The sequence below is a fragment of the Anomalospiza imberbis genome, chromosome 11 (assembly GCF_031753505.1).
Source record: "Anomalospiza imberbis isolate Cuckoo-Finch-1a 21T00152 chromosome 11, ASM3175350v1, whole genome shotgun sequence".
In the NCBI taxonomy this organism is placed as follows: Eukaryota; Metazoa; Chordata; class Aves; order Passeriformes; family Viduidae; genus Anomalospiza; species Anomalospiza imberbis.
Window position 1 is genome coordinate 21,647,314 of NC_089691.1, and position 14,355 is coordinate 21,661,668.

General features: G+C 51.8%; 1 protein-coding gene and 1 long non-coding RNA gene across 15 annotated transcripts in view; one reads left to right on the forward strand and one right to left on the reverse strand.

Annotated features, from left to right (window-relative positions):
- Positions 1-14,355, reverse strand: part of LOC137480927 (uncharacterized) — a 448,694-nt gene that overhangs the window by 94,367 nt on the left and 339,972 nt on the right. The window lies entirely within an intron of this gene.
- Positions 1,570-14,355, forward strand: part of ITPR1 (inositol 1,4,5-trisphosphate receptor type 1) — a 162,845-nt gene continuing 150,059 nt past the window's right edge. For 9 of the 13 annotated variants that reach the window (XM_068202351.1, XM_068202358.1, XM_068202355.1 and 6 more), the window contains exon 1: positions 7,878-8,011. In XM_068202351.1, the coding sequence (XP_068058452.1) occupies positions 7,986-8,011 (26 nt within the window). In that variant the 5' untranslated portion in view covers positions 7,878-7,985. Of the gene's footprint in view, positions 1,722-7,876; positions 8,012-14,355 lie in introns of those variants that run through there. The other 4 variants (XM_068202353.1, XM_068202356.1, XM_068202354.1 and 1 more) reach the window with 3 other exon arrangements.

A 14,355-nucleotide genomic window follows, 5' to 3' on the forward strand; every position in this document is an offset into this window, starting at 1 on the left:
CTGCCCCTGGCTCTGGTGACAGCCCTTCTGTCACTGCCTTGGAGCCACTGCAGCCACTCACAGCCTCCGCCTGCTGAAGCCATCCAGAGATTAGATTTGATTACACAAGAATTCATTAGGATTATCTAATGATATTAGGCACCGCTACTCTTGCCAAATTCCTGATGAGTAATGGCTTGTAGTATTGCAGCCATGTAGGAAACCCATAAAACTCTGTTCTCTGACCTTCGCTTCAGTTCCTGAGTCACGGGCTTCAGCTTCTGCATATCCTTGCTCCACAGCCACAGCTACGACTCACACAGCTACGATATTTTTAATGGAGAGCCAGTGCAGGGGAAGTTATGTTGATTCCAAACTAGCTAATCTGGGCTTGTTCCCATTCACCAGCGTTATCCTGCTGCTGTAGAGAGGGAAACAAGTGAGGAGCCGGGCACCATTCCTACCTGTTACCCTCGGCAGCAGGTGGGCGTGGGTGAGAGTGAGCGGAGGGAACTGTTTCCTTCACCTAAATCCCATTTAAAGTGATACAGTTGTTCTGCAGGCAAACATTGCACCTACCCCTGCACAGCTCTGGCTGCTGCCAGCCAGCCACAGAGGGCAGGAAAATTAGGCTGGAATGGTGGGGAATAACCTTGGCTATTATTTAAGGACAAATAGTTATGTAATACAATAAATAAATGAAATATTACTATTTTTTATTCGCTGCTGGTCATTCTGGCTGAAGTTGTGATGTCACGTTAGTGATACCCTTGTGCTGTAATTTTAGTGAAGATGAACTCCAGTGACACTCGCTATTTCCAGAGTTTGGAGGCGTTCCTGCAGAGCAGCCGTGACTCTGCCCAGCCAAGGGCTCGCACCTGAGTCACGGCAGCGGTGACAGCACCTGTGCAGGCAGGTGCTCACCTCAGCCCTCACCTCCCCGCTATTCTGCGCTCCCCAAACAGCGCTGACTCCTGCTTTACTCAGTGTTCACTCTCGCAGCTCTGTGCCCGGTACTCCGGTACGCTCACCCCCTGCCCGCTCCAGGGCCCCTGGACCGAAACACATCCGCGTTCCCAACCGGGGGGGGTTCGCCTCCATCACTGACCGCGTGGACCGAGAGGGTCCATCCCCACCACTGACCGCACGGACCGAGAGGGTCCATCCCCGTCCCTGCCCTCACGGACCCGGGGGTCCATCCCCACCGCTGACCACACGGACCCGGGGGTCCATCCCCACCGCTGACCACACGGACCCGGGGGTCCATCCCCACCACTGACCGCACGGACCCGGGGGTCCATCCCCACCACTGACCGCACGGACCCGGGGGTCCGTCCCCGTCCCTGCCCTCACGGACCCGGGGGTCCATCCCCACCGCTGACCGCACGGACCCGGGGGTCCGTCCCCGTCCCTGCCCTCACGGACCCGGGGGTCCATCCCCACCGCTGACCGCACGGACCCGGAGGGTCTCCGCTGTCCGCTGCCCCCGCCCGGAGCGCGGCGCGGGGCACGCTGGGAGCTGTAGTCCTGCGGGACGCGCCCCCGCGGCGTTGCGGCGGCGGCAGGACTCGGTTACCCAGCGTGCCTCCGGGGTTATTTAAGGCGCGGCGGCGGGCGCGGAGCGCAGTGACCATGTGGACGCGCAGCTAAGGCAGCGGCGGGCGCAGCCTCCGGGAGCGGGACCGCCGCCGAAATGGAGCTGCCGAGCCGTCCATAGCCCGCCCCGCCGCCTCCGCAGCCAGGTACGGCCGGGAGAGAGCGGGCACGGCTGGGCAGGGAGGGAGGCGGTGAGTGGCCGTCGGGGCAGCCCCGTCCCGCAGCCCGAGGGATGCAGCTTGGTGCTGGGCGGGGATACCCGGAGATGCAGCCCGTTGCTAGGCGGGGATACCCGGGAATGCAGCCCGCCGCTGTGCGGGGATGCGTTCCCGTGCTCGGCGGCGATGCCCGGCCGCCGCAGCCCTCGCAGGACCGGGCAGAGACCCCTCCGCCGTCCCGGCGGGTCCCGCAGCGCTGCCGGAGCGGGCTCCCGTCCCCTGGAGCACCGCGGGCTCGGCAGTGCAGCTGCGCGTCCGCTCCAACTTTCCCCGTGTTTTTGCCCCCGTGCTCGGGGCTCGGCGGCGAGGGATGTTTGTGTTATGTAAACACTTGTGAGCGCCGGTGGGGACTTGGCTATGGGCGATCTTCCTCTTAAATGGTCAAAAAGCGGGCGGCTGTGGGTGGATGTTTCGGAGGGTCCCGGTGACTGGCCTGACAGGCCAAATATTTGGCTGTTTCCTGGACTACAATAACTGGACCTCGGCGGGGGAAGGGGTGGGGGCACATGTGCGTTCCCCGTTGGTGGGATTTGCCACAATCCCGAGCGGCCTCACGGCTCCGTGCCGAGCGTCCTGCGGGTTGTTTGGGGCTCCTCCGGCGGGCACGGGCTCGCGGTGCCGCTCGCTGTGCGGGCTCTTCCCCGCAGGGACAATGCTCCGTGCGGCGGGACCGGCTGCGGCTGGCTCGGCTCAGCCGGCCCCCTCCCTGCCCCGGGTGGGTTCGCTCTGGCTGCCAGGAGTTCGTCTGAAAAGACTCCAACAGGTGAAAGGCTTGAGTTGAATTTATTGCCGTGCCACGGTTCTGTGCCTGCTCGGCCGCAGATGGATTGGGCTGCGGTCCTGCTGCTCGCAAATCAGGGAGGGAGAACGTGGCTAATACAATCCAGATCTTTGCCTGGTGAAGATTTAGTGACTGCAAGTCATGTAGGGAGTAGCGTGTGTGGGAGCCGCTGGCTTTATTTATTAGTGAGGGTCGGTACCTGTGCATGCGTTTTATTTCTCAAAGTGTGTTTAGTCATTGGCCTTTGAGGCTGTTTTCCTGCGCTCAGAAGTTAGCCTGCTATCCCAGGACTTGCAGACGTGTTGAGCCAGAGGGCTGGCTGACTGAGCCCGGGCCAGAGGCCCGTGCTGGAGCTGTTTTCCCTGCAGGGCTCAGCTGTGGCGGTGCGGGATGCCATGTGAGACCCAAACCCCTTCCTTCCCCTCAGTGCTTCCTCTGTGGCCGCGTTAATGGGCTGCCAGGCACTGGATTTCTCGTTGGTTTCTTTTCTGTGCCTTGATTTACACCAATTTCCTCACACAGCAAGTACTCCATGGTCGGAATGCCTGGTGGTTGAGCTGGTGTGAGCAGTAACAGCGTTGCAGGGTGTCGTGGCTGGAGCAGAGCTTTGGCTGCCCAGCACTGGCTGCTCAGTGAGTGGGGAAAGCTGGTGGCATCCATCAGGCCAGAAATTCAGGGTTAACAGGACACTTGGTGAAACAGACCTGGAAACTGACCACTGTGGGACTCAGCAGCTTGAGCTGGTGCGATGCTGTAGTGCTCAGTGTGCCTAAGCCAAAACAAGGAATCGCTGTGAAAACAAAACCACAGTTCCAGTGTGTTTCAAAACAAGCTGATGCTGAGCTGATTATTTCTAATGTTTTCTTTAAGCCGCCTCTTGTTTGTCAATAACGGGGATTTTTCTTGTTAAAATACCTTATGTCCCCAAGATTAAAGTGTCTGCTTAGATGAAGGTTTTTTCCCCCATCTGCTTGTTTTGCAGTGTTGATTAAGCCTTGAAAATAGTTTCCTCTTACCAGGTTTCATAAATTAGGAAGTAAACAAACAGGAGTAAGTTTGGTTTGCCTTTGCAATCATGGGGTGGGGCTTAGCTCGGGGAAATGGTTTTTATGAGATGTGCTAATCGTGAACACCATCGTTGGAGGGTGGAGGAGGCCTTAGTGAAGAGCTCAGGAGGGGCAGCATTCGGTTTATTTCTTTGGTGGTGGCTGCTGGAGCTGCAGGTTTGGATGACTAGAACTGTCCTGGGACTGATGAACAGAGTGGAGGGGCTGTAAGGGACAGTTGTGATCTCTGGTTGTAAATGAGAAGTGTAATTTTGGGAGGAATTCCTCACTGAAAGGGCTGTCAGGCATTGGCAGGGGCTGCCCAGGGAGGCTGTGGAATCCCCACCCCTGGAGGTGTCCAGGCATCACTTGGATGTGGCTTTCAGTGCTCTGGGCTGGGGACAAGGGGATGATTGGGCACAGCTTGGACTTGATCCTGGGAGTCTTTTCCAACCTCAGTGGTTCTGTAACATGACCGTATCCACAGCAGCACCAATCCTCTCATGTTCCCTCAATTTGGTGTGGTGTCCTCTAGAAAATGCACAAATTGAGTTGAAGTGAAGAAATAATCTCAAGTCCTGGCAGCTCACAAGCGAGGCTGTTGCAGCCTAGAGCGAGAGTTGCCAACCACAGTGTGCTGCTGTGTGGTGTGAGGTCTTGCTCCGATTTTGTAGTAACTCCTCTGGTAAGGACAGTGCTGAATGTCCCTGACAGCGTGGCAAGCACAAGAACAGGGCACCTGCAGGGATGGCAGGTTTGGGGTGAATTTTGGGGATCCAGCTCCTCCAGTACTGTATGTGTGCCAGAGAAAACCAGCCCCTGGGGCTGGTCAAATTGGGGTGGTCCAGAAGTCTGTTCTGGGAGCAGAAGTTTTTTGGCTGCTTCTCATCAGATGATGGTCTCTCGTGGTAAATTGCTGAAATGGACAGCATTGAGGTGGAACTTCTTGTTCAGGGCTGTCAAGCAGGATTAAAGCAGATCCCAGATATCCTGAGCCCTTGTCTGGTACCTGCCCTTGAGTTGAAGCCATCACAAGAGGCAGGTGCTGCTTGTTCTGATGAGCTCTTGGAGCAGGTGCAGCTGCTCTTGGCCACCTGGGCTCGTTTGTGCCCAGGCAGGCAAGAGACCAGTGCCACCTGAGCTGTCCCAGCACTGGTGTGGCATCAGCACCATGGCAGTGCCTGTCCCTGGCCTGGGCACTGCTGGGGCATGTCCAGTCTTGGGGCAGCTCTGGGACCCTCAGTGCAAGAAAAACATAGAAGGGCTGGAGCGTGTCCAGGAATGGGAATGGAGCTGGGGAAGGGTCAGGAGCAGCTGGGAAGGGGCTCAGCCTGGAGAAAAGGGGCTCAGCCTGGAGAAAAGGGGCTCAGCCTGGAGAAAAGGGGCTCAGTGGGACCTTGTGGTTCTGCACAACTCCTGCCAGGAGGGGACAGCCAGGGGAGTTGGGCTCTGCTCCCAGGGAACAGGGACAGGAGGAGAGGGAACGGCCTCAGGCTGGGCCAGGGGAGGCTCAGATTAAATATTAGGAGAAATAGCTTCACTTGAAAGGGTAATCAAACACTGAAATGGGCTGCCTGGGGAAGCAGTGGGCTTCCCATCCCTGCAGGTGTTCAAAGGTTGAGCAGCTGTGGCTCTTCCTGACGTGGTTGGGTGGGCACAGTTCTATCAGTTCAACTCAATACCTGGAAGGTCTTTTCCAGCTTCCATGATCCTGTGATCCTGGCTGCTTTGTTGGCTGTGGTGGTTCCTCAGTGCACAGCAGACTCCTTTGGAATATCCGATTTGTCAACTTGCAGATTGTACTGGGAGTCTTCGAGACATTATTACCCCATAAATACAAGATAGTTGTAGTTGTAGGATTGTCTTAAAGCCAGGAGGAATCTCAGGCTCCCGTGGGAGGTGGGATGAGGGTAGTGGCTCTGTAGTAGCTGGTAGACGAGCTGCTGGCTCGCCCGTGGGTGAGTGTGAGGGAAGGCGGCCTCAGCAAAGCAGCTTATGGAGACCAAAGGGTTTAGAGGCAGAAAATCATGTGCTGCTAGAAGGTTATGTAAATGTAACATCTCTGCCACAATGAGACTGTGGTGTAAATCCTGATTCCTAAAGATCTGCATTGCTGTATGTCCCAAGTTAGTTTCTTCTGCTAAGATAGCAACAGAAAGTGAAGGTGCTTGGGTGGCCTGGAGCCTTTTCTTGTGCTGTTGGTGTGTGGCAGTCAAAATCTGGGCTGTCAAAAGCTGCCCAATTTCATCCAGTGGCCTGTGCTGGGTGGGGACAGGTGCTGCTTTGGAGTCTGGAAGAGCAGTAGAGCGTGTCCCTGTGCTGCAGGGCTGGATGCTGGCTGTGCCCGTGGCTGTTCCAAGTGTGTGCCCTTCCGCCGAGCCTCTCCTGGAGGCTGCTGCAGGAGGCTGGATGCCAGAACTGCACGAGCTTTGATCTGGCTCGATACTCCTGTGTAATTTCTGCTCCCCACGGACACTACAAAAGGACTACAGCAATTATTGCCTCGTTTTGTGTCTTGGCACAAGCAGGCAGTGGCTGGGGATGGAGGCAGATCCCTCTTTCCAGGGTGCTGCAAGTACTTGTTAGATTGGCAGAGGCATCCGGAGGCTCCCTGTGTGATTCTTGCTTGTGCTGTACTTGTTGAGAAAGTGCACTTCCACATCTTCAGGGCACTTGTGGTGTATGGGACCAAATATGCTGAGAAAAGCCATGGCTGCTTCATCCCTGGAAGTGTCCAAGGCCAGGCTGGGCAGGGCTTGGAGCAGCATGAGGTAGTGGAAGGTGTCCCTGCCCTTGGCAGGGGGGGCAATGAGATCTCTTCTTGGTTCCTTCCAGCACAAACCATTCTGGGATTGTATTCTGTGAAAAAAAAAATGAAATAGAAACTACAGGAACTGTAATTCAAGTGAGGAAAGCTGCAACATTCAGCTGTGGATTCCGAACTCAGAGGAGTTTCATTTTCATGCTTGTGGTTTTGGTTGTCAAAACTTGGATCAGAACTTCCTAGCAGCGTTCTATGGAGAATAAAATGTCAGTTGATATCTAAGTTAACCCTCTGGAGAGAAAATGGGTTGGAGATGTGCGTGGAAGTCTGTGGTACTTGGGGTTTTGTGGCTTGGGCAATGTGATTGAATCCTCACCTGCCAGAAAGCCAACGTGAAGAGTGCTGCAGGAAGCTGAGTGTTCATATCTCACTGATGATCTTCCCTGGAAGTGTCCATGGCCACACTGGACAGGGTTTGGAGAAACCTGGTCTAGTGGAATGAGACGATCTTTCAGGTCCTTTCCAAGCCAAACCAGTCTGTGACTCTGTGATCAAAGGAGGGGGAACAGCTCTGAGAAATGGAAATGCCAGATGTTTCTGGGTTAGGATATTAGGTAATGCCTCTGCTTCTGGAGTAATGTGATGCTGAGCTCTAAGGGAAGAGGCTTGGTTGGTTGAAGCCAGTGTCGCAATGGACACAGGCAGTTCATCCTCTGCTCATCTGGTGCATGATCTTCTGTGGTCAGAAGATGATAATCTCTGAGCATGCACATGGAAGACATTTCTGATCATGGTAGGCCAAAAAATGGCTGCTGCTCAAAGGCTGTACTTTGTTTTTTATTTTATGCAATTGTTTAGCAGCAGTTTTGCATGAAGTTTTTGCATGAAATAAACATTTATTTTGTGCCTTGGCCCACCCTGTCCACTTCTCCAGAAATTCAGAAATCTGCCAAGGAGTTGTGAAGAAGAAAGCTTTGTTTGCAGTCCAGCTCTGTCCCATCTGCCTCCCACTCCAAGGAGAAACACATGGCCACAGATGCAGGCACCGACCTCAGCTGGCTGATGGCGCTTGGTCCGAAGGGTTAATTGAGAACTCCTGATTAAAATAACTCTGCAATCCTTGGCTGCTCCTCTCTTAAGCGTTCGGTAGATTCAGATGCTAGTGCTCGTGGGTGGTTCAGTATTTTGAACCTTTGCCTTCTGGAAAATTACAGTTGGGAGGCCAACAGGTACGAGCCAGCCTGGGAACTGGAGCCTTCATCTGTAACGCAGCCCGGCCCATCGGGGCTTTGGAGCTCAAAGTAGGTCCCCTGGCCACCAGTGGCTCTCCACACGTGCTCGTCATGTGCTGGCAGTGGCTCCTCCTCTTGGGCTGGTTGTCCCGGCGCTGAGGTTTTATCCAGAGAGCCGGGAGCCAGCGGAGGTGTCCGGGAGGGACGAGCGGCGCACAGGAGGGTCCTGCCTCGGGGACAGCACAGCTCTTGGAGCCTGCAGGGGCTGCCCAGCAGGACACAGACCTTGGCTTCTCTGCCAGAGGGGACCCAGGTGTGCCGGGGGACACCCTGCCAAGCCCAGCCCTGGAGACCGACAGCGGGCCCGCCATGGAGGAGAGGGAGCCCCCGCCGAGGTGCGGTGCTGGACGGGGCCAGGGCAGCGGGGACGTGCAGGGAAGGGGTCGGGCGCTGGGGACAGAGGGCATGAACGGCTGCGGGGGGATGGAGGCTGCTCGGGGCACAGGCCAGGAACTGCCGAGTTCATGGAGCGTTGGGTTTGCCGAAGAGTGCCGAGGGTTGATGTGGGGTGCAGGAAGCGGCCCCTGCTGTGGTGAGCCCTCAGCAGACACCTGGCCACACAAAGTGACATTGGGACTGTTCCGTGCCCTCTTCTTGCCTGGCCATCCTTGTTCCTTGGCCAAACTCCAGCTGGTGTAAGAAACCAAGCTTGCTCTCTTTCCCCATGACATTGGTTGTCCTGGTCCTTTTGGCGCGTTCCAGCTCTCTCCTGATAGAAATATGCTGGAAAACATTGTGTGCTCATCGGGGCCTCGTCCAGAGGTTGACGTCCAGGCTGCCTCCTCCCAGCAGGGCTGGAGCCAGCAAGGATGGACTTCAGGAAGTATCAGCTTCAGCAAGTGCTCCTTACTTCTAACAGGATTAAGAAGAATCTGTCAGGTCATACTTCGTTTGGAACAAAAAAATGTTCTTTTTCCCCGACAGTGTGTCTCTAATAGAGTTTCTTTTTCCAGCTGTCTGCAGATGGCTGTCAGTAGGACCTGTCAGTCATGTTTCTTACCTCAGTCAGTGGCTGCTGTGTAAGGGATTGCTGTCAGAGTGGAACTTCCATGCTTTTGACATGAATTTTCTGTATCTAGCTTGTTTGGTTGCACTGGGCGAATAATTAAAAAAAAAAAAAGCAAGCGCCCTTTCTAAGGAGAAAACATTGTGCACATTTGCTTTCCTGTACTGAGGTTTTATTGAGGTTAAAGTTACCGAAATGAGTTGCTTTATCTGTTTTCTTAAACTGCCGTTGCACCTATGAAATAGTAACTTCGGAATAACTTTGTCACTGATATGATAAAAAAATCTATTTATCTGTGGAGTGGCAGATAGTATGAATAGAATGTCATTAACTCGGCCCTCATCTTGCTGTGTGAATTTACACTCCTCTTCCTACTTATTTTTAGAGGAAGGGGAAGTGTGTGCTTGATTAGATGTGCAGTGAGGCTGATGTCCCCCCTGGGAGCAGAGGGGAGTGTGGGCTGGTGGATGGGGATTTGGGAGACCTGGATTCAGATCTGGGCGCTGAGTCTGACCTGCTGCATGTCCTTGAGAAAGTCACAGTGCTGTGCTGCTCCCTCCTTCCCCTCTTCCCCAGCCTCCATCTTGCCTGTTCAGCCTGGAAATTGGAGGAAAAAAAAAATCTGCTGCGTTTTAAGCGTCAGGAGGAAAAATACTTGGTCTGAGAAAGTGCATTTCTCCTCCTTAATCTAACGGTTCATCAGCCGCCCATGTGTGGCAGATAGCAGCCTCCTGCACATGAAAGGTTGCAGCTGAAGGGAAAACAAGATCCTGTGGTAGATAAATGTACTGCACTGATAGGTTTTTTTAAAAGGGTGATCTCTGAAATGGAACTCCATGTGCATAAAATGAGCAGTGCTGAACCCTCCCAGCACTGTCCCTGAGCTGGGTCCCACTGCAGGTTAGAGGATCCTGGTGTTCAGGACATGGCCTGCTCCACATCCCAAAATCCCTTTATTTGCCTTTCCCTGGCGAGTGCAAAGAGCTCCTTTCAGATTTGCTGAGGCAGAAGCTGTGCAGATGACAGAGCTCTGTCCTCAGCCCCAGCACGGTGATTATTCACTGGGCGAGCTTTTAAATAAAGCACTTCCTCCCTTCTTCGGCTGTTCTAGTGGGATTCTTGGGAATCTTTCCTGGCATCCTCGGGGAGGAAGCCTTCCTTTTTTTACTGAATGAGAAACATCAGGTTTGGGTTCAGATTTTCAAGTTAGCTGCACCTGTGAAAATACAGAATGCTCTATGGGTGTTATCCAAAAAACCACATGAAATCTTCATTAGTCTCTAGGACCAAATTTTCAGCCAGGTAATCTTATAACATTTGGATCTACCAGATTATCTAAGCACTGGATTTTCAGGATAATACAATGTTTGGTTGCATTTAAAAAATGTTAACTTGCTTGGCCTGATTTACCAACATTAATGACCCGATTCCGTTTAATTCAAACACAGACTTACCTGGTCTTGGGGGTTCTCAGATCTGTTAATTTCTGTATGATTCTGCTTATCCATTAAGCAGTTCTTTGTGTTTGCTTCGTTGTCTCTCTACCCTTAAACTCTGGTCTTGTTTCTGTCAAAAACTGAAACAGAATTAAACTTTCACTCTGGAATTTCCTGTTGGCAGTAATGAAGTTGAAACACTTAAGTACAGTTGGAGATTCTATTCTTAAACAACCAAGATAGTGAAAAAGACTTTGATAAAGTGCTGCTCCAGTTTTGGTACCAGTATGTATAAAACTGCCAGTGTTTATTGAATTGAGCACTAAACCACAGTGCAAATCTGCCAGTGGAGACCTGAGAGCATCCTGGGACTGCAGGGCACAGCACGGAGCTTTTTTCTTGCTCTAAACAAATAGCATTAGAAGCATCTTTTAGAAAGACACAATAATTTGTATTCCAGTTGCTGGGAATCAGGCAGTCAGCAATAAGACACATTTGGGCTTGTTTATTTTACAAACAGGATTTGCAGTCGTGGGGTAAAGAATTAAAATCCCACACAAAGCAGACGTGTGAGACATGCGATCAGGGAAGTAGCTTTGAATTCTTTGAAAAAGCCTTTTCAGAAATGCTGGAGATGGGGAATGACAGGGCAGGGATGTTGTCACAGGCAGTCTGAGGAGGGACTCCAAACGGGGCCTTGACTCAGCTCCTCAAGGAAAGCACACTCCCAGCGTCTCTCTGAAACCTGTTCTTTCTAACTTAGCATCGGGGGTGAGATGAGTGATGGGAGAAATTAGCGTGAAATGTTTGCAAAGCGGTTGCATTTCCCTTTCTGAGCGTTTCACAAGGCAGCTGTCTCATTAGGTGTTTGATATTGACAGTGGGTTCGGTTTCGTGGTGTTTTCGCTGTTAATCCTGCTTTAACTGCCGGTGTGAGGTGTGTTTTCATGAGAAAAAGGATTGCATTTCAGGGACTATATTAAGCTTATCCTGGCGTATTCAAGGCCATTAGGCTGAGCATATGCTCTGTTTGTGCCCTGAAATCCAGCAGAGTCCTGAGAGCTGGTGGGAGCCGTTCTGCGTCTGCAGAGCTTCTCCTTGCCTTTGGGGACAAACCGTGGTCAAGGGCTTGTACAAACCCTTCCTTTGCCTTTCAGAACCAGTTCTGTTCAGTCCTCTTCACTGCAGGAAAAGCAGCTTGTTTTGAAGATATGCCCAGGATAACCTGTAGTAAGAAATAATCAGAACTGAACCCTTAGCTGTGTCTCTTTCTGTTCAGTCAGAAGGTCAAAGTCGTGGTGGCGTGGTGCAGAGCTGTGCTCGTCAGAACGGAGGGAAAGTGCTGAAACTCCTGGGCTGAATAGCAGGTTTTCCTGGCTTTAATTCTCTGTCTGAAATTAGCCAATGCATGTTCAGATCCAGCCCCATAGAGCAGAGCTGGCAGAAAAACTTGTAGGTCAGTTTCTTGAAATTCACATGAAATCCAGCAGAATTTATTTTAGTCAGTTTCTTAAACAGAAACTTGATTTTTGTTTTCCTGTGCAGATAAACTGTACGTAAAACATACTGAGACACTACTTTGATGTAGACATGAGGAGACAGTCACCAACAGAATTAAAAAGATTCAGGCTTTCAGGGCTTAAAATACTGCGGAATGTGTTCATATCTCAGGAATTTTTTGATGTCTATGGGCAGATATAGTTAACTTCTCAATGTACAGCCCACTTTTAGTTCACGTTTCTTTTGTAGCCTGGCAAGTCCTTCTGTCCGGTAAAATTCGAACCTTCAGCTTAGTGGGAAAAGAGCATTATTTTCACAGCTTGGTTCGCCACCTGAGTTAAGCTGCTTGGAGAAACCTGACTTCATTTTTGCTAGATAATGCCGTGCTTATCAGTGCTTCAGCTGTGATTTTTTTAAAGCGAGTTTACCTAGAGGGAATCTTGTTTTCCTGCAGTGTTTAAGGGGAAGAGGAGGACAGTGCTCCCTGGGTAACGCTGCTGTGTTTCAGCTGGAACAGGATGAATTTGCTGCAGGAATCCCCTCTTGCAGGGCTGTGAGAGTGCCATTAAAAGTGGGATTATGCACAGAATAACTGCAAATGTTCTCTTAGGGCCGTCCCCTCCTCTAGTATAAATCAGTTGCTCTTGGCACTGGCGTATCTAAAATAAATAAATAGTGGGGTAATGCTTGTATTTGTCTGTGGAGCACAATTGCCTTCCGAGCAGTGTGACTGTGCTGTACCCAGGAGAGCCAGGTACTGGGAGGGTGTGAAAATCCTCCTGTCCTGCACTTCCAGGGAGCTCTGATGGTCATCCCTGTGTGTGGCCAGTGCCTTGGGGAGGGCAGTGTCCCCTCCACAGCCAGGGGGACACCCACGGATGCTCCGAGTGGCGTGTCCTGGAGCAAACCTGTTCTCCTCCGTCCCCGTGGCCTCCCTGTGCTGGGGACTCGGGATAAATGTGCCAAGGCTGACAGATTTTTACTGCCTCCGCTTCTGGCTTGTCCTGCTGAAGAAAATAATCAAAAATGACCCCCACAGAGGTCTGATTTTGGGAGGATTAGCGTGGTCAGCTGTTGTTGACAGCATCTTTTAGGAAAAGGTTTTCAAACTGGGTACCTGGGAAGTTTGCTCATAAAAACTTTCCAGGTCCACTTTTTGGTTCACATTTCCCAGTTGTCAGAGGTAGGAAAAAGCTCCCTTTGCGGTGGCTGATGGTTCAGTGTGTGATGCCAGTAACTGGAGTGGTTTTGTTCGTCCCTTGGGAGGAGGTTGTGAAAAGCTTTGAAGCTCACTCAGCGTAGCAGTGACTGTTCCCTCCTGTGTGGGGAGGCCTGGGGGGTCACTGAGTCCCTTCTCCATCTGCCAGTGCAGCGTGGTCCTGAGCCCTGGCCGAGCTGAGCAGCAGCATTTGGAGGGAGAGGTGTCAGTGGGACTGGCTTTGGCTATTTGGCTACTGAAAAACAGAGGTAGCCGGTGTTCAATTTGACTATGGGGGAGCCTGAGGATAAATCAGTATTTTGTAAGAGGCTCACCCCAGTGGGAATTGGCTCCCTGCTTCCCGAGGTGGTGGAGCATCTCCTGGTGTGTTGGAGGTGGCATCGCACTGATGGCTGTTAGAACAGTATTCAGCAATCCCAGAGAAGGGGCAGCGAGGATTTACATGGTGATTAAGCCTTGGGAAACCAGGTTACTGTAGCCAGATCAGCCCTTTGTAAAGCCGAACTCCAGCCAGGCTGGAGTTGTGAGGAGCACAGCTCTCCTGGGGGGGAGCAGCACAGGCTGGGGTTCCAGGCTGCCCCCAAACCCAGCTCTGCAGGGATGCCTTTGCAAGCTCATCCAGGAATTCTAAGGGTGGTCTGGTGAAGAGCCCAGCTGTTCAACTCACTGAACTGCTGCCAGGCTGAACCTGACACCTTTCTGATCTGCAGAGCTCTGTGATGGTTCTGGGTAAAGCTGACAATTAATTTTATTAGTGGAATTGTCAGTAAATTGCAGAGGAGCTTTTTTTAGGGTTTTGCACTATCGCCATATGTCAGAGTTACAATTTCATGGTATGGTGGGGTCTTCCTCTGTGAAGAAAATGTGAGAAAATTGAGGCTGTGTCCAGGAAAGTGATGCAGGAATTCGCATGTCCAGCCCTGAGCCTGGTTTTGGGCAATGGTCTGAGATTTTTTTTTTTTTTTTTTTTTTTTTTTTTTTTTGACAAGAAAAAAATCTCTGAGGGAAGTCAATAATTTTGACCTTCATGTTCCCTTGGGAACAGCTGTGGTGAACATCTGCCTCTTGTGAGGAAAAAGTAATCCCCCCCACAGCCTGGAAAGGAAACCTTAATGCCAGGTAGAAAGGGTTAATTTGGGTGTGTCTGTGGTTTTTTTGGCTTAGACAGCTTTTGCTTTGGGCTGTCCTAATTCAGGGCTGAGCCTAATTTTGAGGGATGAAAAGTTTTTCAGTGTGAAGTTGGTAGTCTACCATCCAAGTCAGGAAATGGGGAAAGTTGTATTTGCAGTGCTGCTAATTCAGTCACTCTGCATATTTCTGTATGTTTCTTGGCACATATCTTAGAACAGGTAGCAGTGTTTTTCTGTCCACTTATCAAGAAGGAATGGGAGCAGACTGTGTAACATGCAGTGGCTGAAGGACTTGGCATTTAACAAGCAGCCTGGAGCCCAAGGGTTTGGTTTTGTGTGCAGATTTGATTCCAGAGGAGCTGAGACCCTCTTACCTGCATATCAGCCT